General features: G+C 50.1%; 1 protein-coding gene across 1 annotated transcript; it reads right to left on the bottom strand.

The window, feature by feature from the left end:
* Nucleotides 1-2,343: 2,343 nt before the first annotated feature.
* E2F1 (E2F transcription factor 1) lies at nt 2,344-15,853 on the bottom strand. Its single transcript, XM_044661598.1, has 7 exons — nt 15,602-15,853; nt 8,568-8,658; nt 7,560-7,779; nt 5,534-5,686; nt 3,747-3,861; nt 3,157-3,385; nt 2,344-2,594 (listed from the first exon to the last, which is right to left on the bottom strand). Exons 1-7 carry the CDS (start codon nt 15,851-15,853, stop codon nt 2,344-2,346), a joined length of 1,311 nt encoding a protein of 436 aa, XP_044517533.1.
* Between the last annotated feature and the right edge of the window lie 252 nt (nt 15,854-16,105).

Below are 16,105 nucleotides of genomic sequence, written 5' to 3'. Positions count from 1 at the left end.
GAAGAACAGCTTGCAGAGCTTGTCATAAAAGGTCCAAGGCAGCTGAGAGCCAGCCTAGTCTAGAGGTTGGTGATTCAGTAACCACACTCTCAAGAGCAGCTCCCTAAGAGAGGGCAGGAGCATGGCTAGCCCCTAAAGGAGAAGGGGGAGAGCAGAATACTCTAGTGACCTCCCCTGCCCTACCCCTTACTCTTTAGATCCAGAGAAGTGGTAGCTAGACAAATACTCAGACTCCCCTCCCTACCCCCAAAAATACAACTTATCCAAAACAGCCCAAACACCATCAAAAGATTTATTGAATCCAAAGCACAATAAGATACTGAGTCTGAAAGGCAAATCTGTGGCCAGGGAGAGGGCTAAGTCCTATAAGCAGCTGGCCCACCCCCCCAAGACAAAAAGCTGGCACCAAATGGGCTGCCCCTGTCCCCACAGACCGTAAACCTAAGTCTCCAGCAGTTGAATGGGGAATCAAGAAGACAATGAAAATTGGGGGATTGGGGAGAGGTAGGGAGCCAAGAATTTGTCCCTTTAATTTCTTCCTGTTCGTTTATAGTCTAACCCTTCCCCTACATTATCTCTTCTTTCTTGCCCTGCCTAGGGCCCCCACCACCACACAGAGACCCTGACCAACCGAAACAGGGCCCTTTCCCCTCCCACCATCCAAATGGGAAAGTAAGGAGAGGAAGGGGACAACTGTGTCCTGAACCCTAGAGAAATCTGGTCAGGCCACGGTGATGAGGGCCGTATCCCCAGAGGCTGGGACATACCAGTCCTGGGCAGAGATAGACTATGCCTCATTCCCTCTCTCCATTTCTCCAGCCCCCCCCAAAAAAAAATGCCCGAGTCAGGCTTCAGGCCAGAAGCAAAGTATGCTCCTGAGGCTGCTTTAGGCCTGTGCTAACTTTATTCTCAATCACACATGGTAGGACTGGGCTGAGGGGACAAGCCTCTTCCACCTCACCCCAGAAGCGTCACTTCTTTGCCTCTCCTCTCTACAAACACATGCCTCTCTCATACTGTGCCACTGCTACCTCCACCAAGCTTTGACAGCTCCTGCCTCTAATCCTGGTGCCCAAGCTGACTTCCCCACCGTAGCCAGGCCCCAACGACCCAGGCTCTGGGTACGGCTCCAAGGCCAGCCTCAGAAAACAGACAGATCGCTTGGTGCAGCTGATTCCTTCCTCCCATCTCCTTTCACTCACCTATACTACTTTTCCTGTAGTCTCTCTTTGCTCCTGGCCTATACCTTTCTCTCTCTTGCCATTTCCAATAAATAAATAAAACAGACGTTGAAATGCTTCTACCCAGGGGACCAAGGGTAAAGGGATGACCCTTTTCGGACCCAGCTTGGCCCCTCTTCTTTCCTGACTGGCCTTCTGCCCCGGAGGCTATGGAACTCCTATCCTGCCTCTTTCTCTGGGCCCAAATGGATACCCACAGGGCCAACTGGGCCTCTGCCGCCTAGGATGCTGGCTCCCCAGCTCCCATTCCACCTGGGAAGTGGGGGCTGGCCATAGCCAACCTCAATAAATAAATAAGTTTGCACACACCGCAGTTTAGTAAAGCTTTGCAACAAATAACCTTTTAAGACGACAAAAGTGCTCTCTCCATGAAGCCTGGGACCCTAAAGAAGCCCTGAAGGCTTTCATCCAGCACCGTGTCTGGATTGGTTGAGGGAGGACTCCTAGGGGAGGCAGCCACTCAAGTCTTCACCCCCTTAACCTCAGAGGTGGGTCTAAGACTCAGATCCCAGAAAGGATCAGTGAGCCTCCAAGACCTACATATTGAGAAGATGAGCAAAAGTGCACTTAATGTTCCCAGCACACACAAGCATCCACACCCACTGCTGGCTTCCTCCCTTCGAGGGCACTCACTAGGCTCTCCGACTCCCTATAGGGCAGGAGAACTCTAGCCCACCGAGGAGGCCAGACCTAAGGGGCTGTGGGGGAGAGGGGACCAGGGAAAGGGGAAATAAATTAGGTGGCCTTTGCAACAAAATCAGATCATTTGGGTAGATGCCCTGGCAGATAAGAGATTCCCTCCTGGGAAGTCTTAGAAAGGATGAGGTGGGGGAAGAGAGAGATGGGCCTGAGGCTACAGCAGCTTTGGGTACATCCAAGCACTTAAGAAAGGAAAGCTGGTGAGAGCCCTAGTGAGCCCAGCCTGGCTGCCCACATGCTTCCCTCCACATACAAGAATATCCTCTGAGCAGCCAAGCCTCTCCAGGAGTCTGACTCTTTGCAGCTCACTCCAGGCATCCTCCCTTTCACTGTGATGTCCCCCCTCTGCTCCCTGAGCCCCTTAACTTGCTCTTGGACCTGGGGAGCTTCCTGTTGCTTTGTGTCAGAAATCCAGCGGGGTGAAGTCCCCAAAATCACAGTCAAAGAGCTCCCTGATGCCCTCCCCTTCCTCCAGGCCAAAGTGATAGTCCTGGCCCTGGGGAGGGGAGAGGCTGATGAACTCATCCGGCAAGAGGCTGGAGAAATCTTCCTTCACCTGCTCCAGGAGACTGTCCACAGACACCAGTGGGGACAGGCGTCCGTCTTCTGTCGAGGCTCTGAGGGATGCGGGGCTTGCCCTGGACAGGAGGGGTTCTGGAGAGAGAGAGAGAGAGAGAGAGAGAGAGAGGAAGCAAGAACCCATATTATAGGATGCCTGGGTGGGGAAAGGGTGAGGGAGGGTTGATGGCAAGGCTGCCACTTTCCCCCCTGTACCCTGGCTCAGTTCTGGCTTAACTTAAAGAAGTCTTGACACATTGAACGGAGCCCCATTCAGCCTTCAATCCCCACCACTTTCCCCACACAAGAAGGGCTAATAGATAAAAAATGAATAATATGGAAATGGGTTTTGAGTGATAATATATGTATAACCCAGTAGAACTGCTTGTCAGCTCTGGGAAAGGGGAAGGAAAAGGGGAGGGAAAGAACATGAATCATGTAACCAATGAAAAAATACTTTAAAATAAATAAACAACAAAAAGGGGCTCATGAGCCACCTTCATTTTGATGCCACTGGCTAAATGTGGGGTCCTTTAGGCTAGCTACCTGTCTGAGGCAGAGACGGGAAGATGAGGAAACCCAGAAAGTAGGGAAGCAGGTTCTGTCGTGTTTCCCCCAACACCTCCTAAAGGCCTCCTCAATTCTCTAATCCACCTACCTTGCTCACTGGTGAGCAGGGGCAAGCTGCCTTCCTGCGTGGAGGCTGTGATGGGGCTGGGTGGTGGCGGCGGTGGCTGGGGCGGAGGTGTGGGCTCCAGACTGAGGCCAGTCTCCTCAGGAGCTGCTTTAAAGGGACTCTTCACTGGACTGCACGCATCAGAGCTTTCTTCAGGACACAGGAACACATCAATGGGACCTCGGCTGCTTTTCAGAGAGATCTGGAATGCCTGGTGGAAGGTGGGGAGCTAGTGTTGGGAGAGGCCCACAGAATCTGTATGGGTGCCACAGAAGCCCCACACAGAGCTAGAGGTGGAGATGGGAAGGAAGGAGCCCTGCCGGTGCTCCAAACCCTCTTATCTTGGCTCACACTCACCTGAAAGTAGAGGCAACAGGGACTTGGGAAGAAAGCCAAGGCAGGCGGGCCAAGGCTGGTCTTTGCCTGGTCTCTGAGTCCCCTCTCCTGTCCCCTCCCAACCAGGGAAAGGACATATGAGTTTAGGGTCTTGGAAGTGGGGATCGCCCTGGGGTAGAATAGGAAGGGGTGGCTGGAGGAGCCACCTCAGATGGGGGATGAAGGTTCAGGGTTACCTCTGCAGGGTCTGCTGCCTGGAGCTGCGTCTCAGGTGGGGCTTTAATCACCATGACCATCTGTTCTGCAGGGTCTGCTATACTGCGTAGATCTTGGCAGGTCACATAAGCCAAGGTGCACTTGAGAGTCAAGGATCATGACAAGCACTTCCCATTGAGAGCACAGATAACCCTCCCAGGGGACTCTCCTGCCCCCTCCAGAGGGGCCTGGGCCCAAGCTTCTCCAGACTGCAACTCTTCAATCAAACACAAGCCAGAAAAGGCCCTAGATGGAGAGTCGAGAGATGCACATCCTACTCTTAGTTCCAACACTTCCTAACCTTAGGACTAAGTCACATAACTCTGTGAGCTTCCATAAAACAGAGACGGGAACTCCTGTTCTACCTGCCTCATAAGGATGCCCAAGACTCCAATAAAATACCAGATGTTTGAGCACTTAACGAGTGGCTCAGAGGAATCAACATTTCTCATTTTAGTAAAGCACTTGACAAAGTCTCTCACAAAAAAGATGGAGAAAGAGGAACTAGATGATAACATTAGGTAGGCTGGGAACTGGCTAACCAACATCAACCAGAAAGGGGTGACACGTCCACATTCTGTCCTGTTCAACGATGACTGGAAGGATGATGTGTGTGTTGCTTAAATTTGTGGATTACGTGATATTGTGTAAGGAGTGTTAAAAGAATGAATGACAAGGATGGATGGCTTGAGAATCCAAAAGAATCTCAATAGCGAATAGCAATGGAAGGGAGGGGAGAAAATGGAATTTGACAGTGATGATTATAAAGTCCTACACGTGGGCGACTACCCATATGCAAGATGGGGGAGGCACTGCCAAACAAGTTTGAGGGAGGAAGGATTAGAGGACTAAAAGCACTATATATGATAGAGAAGCCAAAGCAAAATCCAATGCAACTGCTCTTGGGCTACAGGCATGGTGTTCAGAAACTGGGAGGTAAAAGTCCCACTACACTGGAGCTTCCTCAGTCAGGCTATAGCTAGATAGCCAGGTCCAGTTCTGGAAACAATATTTAGGAAGAATTTTGAAAAGCTAAAGCATATTTAGAAGATGGAAACCAGGAGAAAGAAAAGAATGGAGACCAATCTCCCTGAAGATCAGTTGAAAAAACTGGGAATATTTAGCCTAGAAGTAAACACACCTTGGAGATAAGAATGGGTACGGTCATATAATTATTGTTGAGTCATGTCTGACTCTTCCTGGCACCATTTGAGGTTTTCCTGGCAAAGACACTGGAGTGGTTTGTCATTTCCTTCTTCAGATCACTTTACAGATGAGGAAACTGAGGCTAACAGAGTAAAATGACTTGCCCAGAGTCATACAGCTAGGTAATGTCTGAGCCTAGATTTGAACTAAGAAAGATGAGTCTTCCTGACTCAAGGCCTGATGCTCTATCCACTGTACCATCTAGCTGCCCTGGTCTGAAGATAGAAAGCGTATGGGAGCCAAGACTTCCCAAAAGGCAGAACCATGACCAATGGTTGGAGATTACCAAGAAGATCTGGGTTCACTGTCAGGGACTTTCCAGCTATGGAAGGAACTGTTTCAGGGGGTGCTAAGTCCTTCCTCACTGAGAAGGTGGAAAGAGAGACCCGAGGACTTCTTGTCAGAGATGCTACAGGTAGAGGCTGACGTCTAAGGATGTCAGGTGATGTCTACAGAGGTCCCTTCCAGGTCTGGAGCCTTTGATTCTAAGTATGAGGAATCCAAACCCACAACACAACATTACTATGACTCCCACTGCCTGCTTGCTTCCCCACAAGGATATTGCTGATTGTCGGCATCTTCAGTGAGCAGTTTGAGTTGAACGGTGCACATCTGGATCAGATCATCCAGCTGCCTCTCAGCCTCCTGGAGATGATGCAGGTCCTTGGCCAGCATCTGGTGCTTGCTGGTGTTGACGGCTACAGAATGGTTCCCCCTGGAGGGCAGGGAGAAAAGGAAAGTAGATCTGTGAGATGAGTCTCCCCTTCACAACCTCTTTCTAGGGAGCAGCTACTTTGGTCCTAGGCTTAAAGGGGAAGGGACAGACAGAAGGGAGGACCTTCTTGGGGTTTCTTTTTTCTTTAACTTTTATTTTTAAATATTTTTTCCATGTTTACATGATTCATTTTCTTTCCCTCTCCTCTTCCCCCCCCCCCGCCCCAACCGAGGAAGCAATTCCACTGGGTTGTACAAACGTCGTCACTTGATACCTATTTCCATATTATTCATTTTTGCTATGGATTTTTTAAAGCTTAAACCCCAAATCAAAACCCATATGTACATGTGTGATATACATGTGATGTCATATGTTCTTCTTTTGCATTTCCACTTTGGGGTTTCTTATACCCAAGAGACTGTCTCAACTTCTACCAACACCTCCCAGGGCCTAACAACCAGCTAGCCAGAAGTTTCTTGGGTTCCATTCCCATTACTCCTTCACCCAGTGTGGGCTTTTTAAGGTCACTGAGATAATAAGCAGGTTGCTGGGATGAGAGGAGGTAGTGGCAGCAAAGGGGGGCTTGCCTTCCCCACACCCACCTGGGAATTACAGTCCTTTCACAGGATCCAAAAGGGAAAGAAAAGTGCCAAGAGCCTCACTTCCCCTCCACCCCCAGGAGGGGACAAGAATCTTGTCACAAGTGCTCCCTCTGCTTGCTGGGAAGACCCTCAGACACAAAGCCCTTTTGCTTTGTCATTCTCCCTACAGTTCCTACTGTCTAGCCAGCTGCCTTACCCCTTCTCTTGCACCAAGTGCTTCCCATCTTCCCTGTTCCCTGCCCTCCCTGTTTCTCTTATGAGACACTATAGCAGATAACCCTGGGCTCAGAGTGGAAACATCTAAATCCCCATCCCTGCCCTGACAGTAACTCAGTGTGACCTGAGGCAAGCCACTGTCCTTTTCTAGACTTCACTTTCCTGTCCTTAAAAATGAAGGAGGTATATTTTAATCTCTAAGGTACCTTCCTCCTCTAAATTACTGATTTTGTCCTTCTCTCCCACTTTTGTCTTGCTCACTAAAATAATAATGACAGCTAACATTTATGTGGGTCAGGCATTGTGCTAAATACTTTATAAATATTGTTTCATTTGGTTCTTATAATAACCTTGAGACGTAGGTGCTCCTATTATCTACATTTTACAGTTGAGGAAACTGAGTCAAATAGCAATCAAGTGACTTGCCCAGAGTCACATAGCTAGTAAATGTCTATGGTCAAATATTTTTTTTAAACCCTTACCTTCCATTTTAGAACCAATACTGTGTATTGGCTCTAAGGCAGAAGTGCAATAAGAGCTAGACAAATGGGGTTAAGTGACTTGCCCAGGGTTGCCCAGCTAGGAAGTGTCTATGGTCAGATTTTTTTTTTAAATCTTTACCTTCCATTTTAGAATCAATACTGTGTATTGGCTCCAAGGCAGAAGAGCAGTAAGGGCTAGGCTTTGGGATTAAAGGACTTGCCCAGGGTCACACAGCAGGACCTCTCATGTCTAGGCTTGGCTCTCTCTCCACTGAATCACCTAGTTGCCTCCTAAGATCAGATTTGAACTCAGTCTTCCTAATTCCAGGTCTCATGTTTGATTTAGATGCCCAAGAGCTCCAACTCTTCTGCTCTCCAAAGCATCCTGGCTATCTCTCCCCTAGTTAGGACAGGAACCTGGAAACTGTATCAAGAAAAACAGTTCTAGGTCTCTCCCGCTCTGTCCTTCCCTAATCAGTTTAGGGCAGTGAGTCTCCAACAAAGCTGTGCTGGAGATGAGGACACAATAGGAGACCACCCACCCCCCAACCCTCCTAGGACCTCAGCACCTACAGCCACTGGATGTGGTTCTTGGACTTCTTGGTGATGAGGTGGATGCCTTCGAGCACATTGGTGATGTCATAGATGCGCCGTTTCTGCACCTTCAGCACCTCGGCTGCCCAGTTCAGGTCCACCACACCATCTGTAGACTGGTTCAGCAACTCCAGGAAGCGTTTGGTAGTCAGGTTCAACGAAGTCTCATAGCGAGACTTCTCCCCCGGGGACTTCACACCTGTTGTCAGGGACCAAGGGCACAGGCTCAGGGCCCACATCCTTCCGGGATGCCCTGGCCTCTGGCAACTGCAGCAGCAGGGAGGATCCCCGAGGTATTATCTCCTGGGCCTGTGGGGCTGGAAAGCTTCCAAACCAGGATCCAAAGGGCAGGAAAGGCCTCTGTCCCACTTCAAGGGCTCCTAGGCATTCTCCTCCTCTGTTCATTGAAGCTACAGGGCGTAGCCCAGGCAGGAAAGCCCCCCAGGTTGACACACCCTACCCCAGCTCTGCAGCAGACCACAGAACTTCCTCCCAGGGTTGGGCAGCCCAGCCCAGCCCAGCCCAGCCCAGCCCAGCCCAACTTTTCCCCCCTGCAAGCCCCGGTCTGCCTCCCCTAGGGCCCAGTTCCTCAGGCGGGGAAACCGGTGCCAGGCTCCTTTGACTGCCCCTTGCTAGGGCCCCTGCCTGGCTCTCCTGACTCAGTGCCCAGTCTACATAGGGGTGAGGGGGTGGGAAAAAAGAGCCAAGTCTCCAAGACTCCCACCCTCTGTCTGGCTTTTGCTCTTCAGAGCACCAAGGTCTACCAGGGAAGGGGAATCAGAGCTCAGGAGAGAGGCCCTGGGGTTGAGGGGCTCTTTCTATCCTAAACAGCACCCATTCATGGGGAAGAGAGAGAAGAAACCAGAGGCCCTGGTTGGCTCAAGTTCAGTGTGGGGACACTGGCTTCCCAGTGTCCTGAACAGTCTAACCAGGGGGCCAGAAAGGGGGAGCCGAGCCTGAGTCTGCCTTGGTAGGGAAGGCCCATACCTTTGCCAGGGGGTCTGGGCCTGGCCCGGGCTGGCTGGCTGCCTTCAGCTATGTACTGATGGTCTGTTTCCAAGTCCAGCTTCCTTTTCACCTGCAGCACAAGGGAGAGGAAAAAAGAGGCCTCATGAGAGACCCAAGGAGGCCCAGGAAGGGGGCTAGGAACTTGTTCTAACTGCATCTTAAGGGCTGGTGATAGGACTCCCCCATCCTTAAAAACAATTCTCCTTAACAGCACTGGCACTAAAAAATCTGGCCCATCTCCCCTTTGATGGATAGTTAATAATTCTCCCCCTACTCCCAGAGCAATCTCAAGGATTTGGGTTATGTGTTGGGGCCAAGGGCCAACCCTAAGAACAAACTAGACCAGGACTAGGCAGAACAGCAGGATCCCAATCTCTCTCAGGCCCAGTCAGACCAGCCTTGAGTAATTCGGGAATCTCCAGAAAAAAGGGATGGACATAGGATGCAGCCTGAGCCCCATCTTCAATTTCTTCACCTAGAGTGAAGATGGTTCTGGGATATAAGGTTGAGAGGGGGTCTGGGAATGACCAGAGAAAGCTACCAATCAACATATACTTAGTGAGTGGCACTGGTGGCTGGGAGGTAGGAGGAAGGGAAAAAAAGAAAAAGTTCCTGCCCTCAAGGAGCTCACATTTTATAGGGGGGAGACAACCCTTCGCCATAGAACAATGAAGGAATGGAACATAGGGGTGTAGGGGCCTTTTCTGAGGGAAAACAAAGCAGCCAAGAAGGTCTTGTAGGCCTATGTTTTAAAAAAAAGGTTTTTATGTAGCAAAAGAATGATGACTTTGGGCAAGTCATTTGCCTTTTCTGGGTCTAGAAAATGAGTTCCCTTCCAGCTCTGAGAATCTATGACTCTTGGCAATGTAATACAATGGAATCGAGGGTCCTCTGTGCAGATCCCAGCTTCACTATTTACAATGTGATCATAGTAAGTCAACTTCACTTCCTTATCTTTAATTTACTAATTTGTAAAAAATCTTGCCCTAAATCTGATTCTTATGGGGAATCCTAGCTGACAGCCAGAACCAGGCTCTCAAATCCCTCTGGGCTCATATTTTGGTCCTTGTTCAGACAATAAAAGAGATTACCTCTGGACATTTCTCCCAATCTACATAAGCTGTGACAGGAGAGGACCCCAAAGGAATCCTGGGATCACATATTCAGAGCTAGAAGGGAGCTCAGAGGTCAAACAGTCCAGCTCTCTCATTTCATAGGTAGGGCAGAAGAGAGGTAGACCTATGGATGCACCTATTAAGACATGGAGTCAGGAAGACTTAAAGTCAAACCCTGCTTCAGATACTCACTAGCTAAGCATATCATTTAATCACTCTCAGCTTTATTTTCCTGATCTGTAAAATGGGCGAGATGATAATAGCACCTAAATCTCACAGGGTGGTTGTGAGGATTAGATAAAAAAAATTTGCAAAGAGTTTTGCAAGCCTCAAAGTGCTCTATAAACTCTATTATTGTTGTTGTTATTACTGATGAAGAAACAAAGACCCACTAGTTAAGTGACTTAGCCAGGGTCACATATAACACCTCACCAGTTTCCTGACCGCTCCACATGAAGAGCCCAGACATCCCTCTTTTTCTGGAAGGTTTCCTCAACTGCCCCATGCATCAAACCCCATTCCTCCTTTGAGCTCCCCTATCCCTGATAGTCTGAGTCCTTCATTCCATACAGTTTTGTGTCCTAGTCTTATTGTAAGAGACCGCCTACATTCATGGATCAATCAAGGCCTTCTAATGTAATCCCTTCATTTCATTTTACAGACTAGGCAACTAAGACCAAGAAAGGTTCATTGACTTTCCCAAGCAGTGTCAGAAGACCTATCTGAACCCAGGACCTCCTGCTCCAGAGTCAGATCCTGATTCTAGTCATGTCTCAGTTACTAAAACTCTCTGAACCTCAGTTTCCCCATCCTTCAAAAAGAGAAAGGAACTCTTGTCCTATCTCACTTAAGATAACCAAAGTCTTAAGTGGCAGGGATTATTGATGTTCTCGAAAGGCTAAGTGACCATCTTAGTAACTGAGGCACCTAGAAGAAGCAAAGGTGGCAAGTCCCAATAAACAGCAGTGAAGTCATCAATTCCCAAAGCTAAGGGCCAGAAGACTCTCGTGGAAGCAGAGATATCCCCTCCAAAGCCTGGTAGGTCAGGTACCTCCCTCCTCAGAGCCAATACAAAGAGGGTGACTACACCAGGATCCAAGCCTCCCCAACCTCAAAGGGCATTCTACACTGGGCATAGGTTTGGGGTATCCCCTGAGTGTTACAGCTACTCCTACTCCTGAGGCTTGGCTGGGATAGCCTGAGGTGGAGGCCTGCTGGGGAGCATACCTCCACTTCCCTTGGTCTCACTTATCTTTAACTGCGAAATGGGAATACTCCTAGAGACCAAGTCATCTCTACCTAGAGGGCATTCTACATAAGGACAGAAGGCAGGAGTGATGGAGTGATGGAGTGATGGTCAGGTGATGGGGCAGGCAAGAAGATTTTAGTTCAAAAGGACAAAATTCCTAAAAATATCAGAAGGCCTATAAAGAACGGGCGGGCTGCCCCATTACATGTCTTATTATCTCATCCCTAGACTATCATAGCCTCCTCATTGGTTTTTTTCTTCTCCAACCCTGCCTATAGAGACTGCCAGGTTAGGTTCCAGTCATGTCATTCACTCCTCTCCTCCCACTACCTACTTAAATAAAAATCCAAATATCTTGGAATAGGATTTAAGAGTTTGCCTAGTCTAGTTCTAAACTGAGTTTCCAGCCTTATCTCCCCATATTCCCTCCATATACACATATGTATACATATATATGTGTGTGTGTATATATATATATACACTTGTTTTTTTTTTGTTTTGTTTGTTTGTTTGTTTGTTTATTGGGCCCTTGCCTTCTGACTGCATATTGGCTCCAAGGAAGAAGTGTTAAGGGCTAGGCAATGGGGGTTAAGTGACTTGCCCAGGGTCACACAGCTAGGAAGTATCTGAGGCCACATTTGAACCTAGGCCCTCCTGTCTCCAGACCTGGCTTTCTATCCACTAAGTCACCCAGCTGCCCCTACCCTCCATATACTCAACCAGTCAGAATGACTTATGGCCCAAGTCTTCTCCACTCAGGCTGTTTTTAACCAATATATTTTGCTATATCTTATCCCTGGAAGTCCTTCCCTGCTCTCTCCCACTTTGCTTGTCCACTTCCTTTCCTTCTTTCTAGAACCACTTGAAGGACCTCCAGACTTCAAGGCTCTTTCTGTTCCTGGCATGCTCATAGTTTAGGTCTTCTTCAGGACCTTTATGCACGGGGTCCAGACAAGGCCTCTAGATGTACCAGCAGTACTTGTCAATCAAGGTGAGACTCAGAGTTTGAATATAACATTAATATAATTTACATTTATATGGTGCTTTTGAGTCAGACTATAAGGAAAACTGGAGATACTTTCAAACCATGGTGTTGGAGAAGACTCATTTTGAGACTCTTGGACAACAAGGTGATCAAATCAGTCAATACTTTGAAATTTTAATTCAGTTTATTTGATGGAAAGTCAAATATTGAAGTTGAAGCTTAAATACTTTGGCCACATAATAAGACAGGACTCACTGGAAAAAACTGATATGGAGGAAGACTGAAGGCAAATTGAGAAGGGGACCACAAAGGATGAAATAGTTTGTGTCAAGGATACAATGAACATAAGCTTAGACAGGCTTTGAAAGACAGTGAAGGACAGAAGGGCCTGACATGCTCATGGGGTCATGAAGAATAGGACATGCCTGAACAATAAAAAAATTAAGGTTTAGAAATCATTTTACATACATTTCACCCTAGACATGGAATCAAGAAGATTGGAATTGGAATCTTCCCTCTGATACTTACTAGCTCTGTACCCATAAGCAATTCTTCTTTCTTAGCCTCAGTTCCCTCATTTGTAAAATGGGGGTAATATTGAATGATAGAAGGTATCTTTGCAAAATCTAATGAAATGTTATTAAATGGTGGCTGAAGATGATGATACCAAATCATAAAACCAACCAAGTAAAGAAAGAGGCCAATGGGATTCTGGAATCTAGGATGGCAGGAAAGGGCCAGGCAACATGGAGGGCGTGGAAGAGAGTCATGGCCAGGGAACCAATGCCTGCACATGCTCCCAAGGCCGACATTCCTCACCCACAGACACAGAACAGGTTTTCCTTCTGTGCTATAGAGATGGGAGGAGGCAGGGTAGGGCAGGGCAAGAGAGAATCTGTACTGTTACACCAGAATGACATTGATTCACTAGCCAACCCAGGGCCCAAAATAAAATACCATTAAGCATGGGTGGTGAGCATGTCCCATTGCAAACACACACACACACACACACACACACACACACACACACACATATACACAACAGTAACTTGGGCTCTTTTATCTCAGGGTTCTAAGACTCCTAAGCCAGAAAATGGCGGTGGGATGGGGGTGGGTGGGGGATGGGTTAGCTAAGGTAGAATTCATCCCTAAGGTCCTAAAGGAAATAAGGGGAGGGCAAAAAAGGTATCAGCCCTAAGTTCCAACTACAGGGCTGTTCTGGTCTCTTTCTTCCACCCCCTTTACCATCCCAGTCTCAGTCCAGGGGAGGGGTCCAGAGCAGGCTCCAGTACCAGCACCCCACACAAAGGCTGAGTAATACTACCAAGCAACTGGAAGTATCAGGAACCCCAGCTTCTTCCCACTCTCCCCTTCCTAGGCCCCCCAAAACAGGCAAGGGAGAACAGAGAATGACATCAGAGTAGATATAAAGAAAGCATGAGGTTCCCCTGCCCATCTGACAGATAAGGAAGTTGGGGCTCAAACAGGGGAAGTGACTTGAAGGAGGCCACACAGATAAAGAAGTAGAAGTTAGATTTGAACCTAGCTCCTAACCACAAATCTAATGCTCTCTCCTCTCTCCCCTGCTGCCTGTCTGCCACTCCCCATCACTGTCCCCTGGGAGTGCACCCCATCCCCCCAGCTTCTTTCCCAGTTCAATGGGGGAGGGCAGAAAAGGCTGTGAAACCCATATGGCAGGAACTCAGCTAGGCATGAGCTAGGTCAAGAGATCATTGTGGGCCTACTCTCCCTGCCTTATTCAGAAGATCAAGCAGGGTATCTTATCATAGCCCACATGGGGGTCTGCCATCTGATTTCAAGACCTTTCATGGCCTCTATCAAATAATCAGTGCAGCCTCATCCCCTATCATTCTCCCTTCAGCTTACCCCCCATACACACTGTAATCAATCTGAATCGCTGGCCCATGCTGAGGAAGGGCCTAGATTTCAGGAAGTTTTTCCAACACAATTGGTGCACCTGCTCTAATGTCCTTTTCTCAACACTCCCCAAGGTCAAGATCTTTTAAATTTCCTAGACAGGTTTTATTTGGGGTTTTCTTCTTCCTTCCACACTGCACGCAGCTTCAACAATACCCCAGATATTCTTGGGGAAGTCCTCCTGTGGAAGACCCTGGGCCTCTGACTTGATCACAAATCATGTCCTAGGAGTCCAAGTTTCCAGTTACAGAGACCTCAGCAGCACTCCCACCCTTTCTTTGCAGCAGTCCCAGCTTAGGCTGGGCCAACCACCTCCAGGGGTCCCAGTGCTATTAAGACCAGGAACTAACTAATCAACTAAGGGCAAACCTAGGGCCTGCTGTCTGGCCTACTACAGAAGGGAGAGTTTTCTTTGGGCTCAACCTGAGAGACACTAACCAAGTTCTACAGGTTCATAGAGAAAATGAGGTGTGTTCATGGGGATGGGGGGGGGGGTTGTGCTGAGGCAGGGGGAGGACTTGCCACAAGCAGCTTAAATGATCCCTCCTGCCTCTTTTAGCCCTTCCCCCAGCCATCATACTGGGGCCAAGGACCAGCTCAGTCACCCGTTCCCTTCCCCTCCCCCAGGGGGCCTAGGGGAGCTGAACAAGTTCACTGAGCATTTAGACACTATGGCAACAAGCCCCTTGAAAATATGAAGGCAGGTGGAGAGGGCCAACAGATGGAGGGGGCGGTGGAAGGGAGGAGATCAGCTGCCACTCCCGGCTGTACCCTCATTCCCTGAAGGGGGGGGCAGGACCCATTCCCGCCTTGCAGAGGCCTCATACAGCCAGCCCACCACTTCAATTCTGGAGCATTTCTTGGGGCAAAGGGAGCAGAAGGAGCCCATACCTGGGTACCTTTCAAGTGCCAGGAGGCACCCAAGAAAGCTTTACAGGGACTCTAAGTGGGCAATTGCATGCACAGGTCTCCCCCAATACCTTTTCTCCTCCTCTTTAATCGACTATGACCCTCCCTCAATACACACACCCCTATACACACACACACTCCAGCCTTCCCAAAGAGCATTCTAATCCTCCAGCCTGTATCCACTCCTGGTGACCCAAACCCACCACCTCCTTTTACTGCCACCAGTGATGTGGTTATTAAAATAGAACTTTGAACAGGCTCAAAACACTGACACCCAGGATCCATCCTTAATCTCAGTTCAGCCCCAGGCTAGGGGCTGCCCTTTGGCATCCGGAGCCAGGAGAGCCATCTCTCCACTGAGCAGACGGAGCTGGAGAGCCTGAAGAAGGCCAGAACCCACTGTCTGATGGGCGTGGAAAGGCCAGAGTCTGCCAGCTCCCACCGCCGTCCCCCTCCCCTCCGGCCTCGGTCAGGAGCTTCAGGCCACGATCTCCGAGAGGGCAAAGGTACAGCTAGTCCCCAGCACCGTGCGGCGGCCACTGCTCAGCTCCACCCCAGAGGCAGGCGCATTGCAAAGGGGATCCCTCTGGCGCAAACCCATCCATCTGGTACAGAAGATTAGACCCTCCTCCCCCGTCCCCAACCCCCACCCCCGCCCCCCAGCTCCCAGAGCCGCCCTCCTGGACGTGGGATCTGCCTTGGAGAGCTGCCCGGAGTCCCGGGAGCTCGGGTCCGGCCCTGGAGATGCGCGCTCAGAGGGATGACCGGGACCGAGGCCCGCCCATGGTGCTATGAAGGCGGGGAAGGGAGTAGTTACCGGAGGCCGGCCCAAGGCAGGCCTGGGTCCGCTGGCTCCGGGTCGGGGAGCCTGGGGTGTGGCGAACAGCAGCAGCTCGGTCTCCCGGGGCCCCTCGGCGGTGACAGGGACAGCGGCGGCGCTGAGCGGGCCTTCGTCCTGGGTGGAGATGATGACGATCTGCTGCTCCAGCAGCTGCAGCCCCCCGGCCCCCAGCAGGGCCTCCAGTTCCGCCACGCACGTGCCACCGCCGCCGCTCCCGTCCAGGGCCATGGCGGCTCTGCTGGTTTGCTCGCTCCCCCGGGCGCCGGCTCACATCCCAGGGGCAGGGACGGGCCGGCGGGGCCGGGAGGGCCGGGGCGGGGCGCGGCCCGAAGCTGGGCGGGCTTCCGCAGCCGCCGCTCGGGGCCCTATCCCCTGCCGGGGGTCTTGGCACTGGAGCCTGCTCCAGACCCCTGATCCATAGTCCTCAGCGCGGCCCGGCCTGCCAGGCAAGGGCTCAGGGCCCCGGACTGGGGCCGGAGC

The sequence above is a fragment of the Gracilinanus agilis genome, chromosome 2 (assembly GCF_016433145.1).
Source record: "Gracilinanus agilis isolate LMUSP501 chromosome 2, AgileGrace, whole genome shotgun sequence".
Lineage (NCBI taxonomy): Eukaryota > Metazoa > Chordata > Mammalia > Didelphimorphia > Didelphidae > Gracilinanus > Gracilinanus agilis.
The sequence above is the reverse complement of the archived record's forward strand: the minus strand, read 5'-3'. Positions and strand labels throughout refer to the sequence as shown.

What these genes read in the sequence shown, in the direction of transcription:
- E2F1 (XM_044661598.1), bottom strand. Translation starts at nt 15,853, where the DNA reads ATGGCCCTGGACGGGAGCGGCGGCGGTGGCACGTGCGTGGCGGAACTG. An exon ending in AAGAACCACATCCAGTGGCT is followed by an intron (nt 5,687 to 7,559) that starts GTAGGTGCTGAG and finishes CCTGCCCTCCAG; the next exon opens with GGGGAACCATTCTGTAGCCG. An exon ending in CCTGCTCACCAGTGAGCAAG is followed by an intron (nt 2,595 to 3,156) that starts GTAGGTGGATTA and finishes CTCTCTCTCCAG; the next exon opens with AACCCCTCCTGTCCAGGGCA.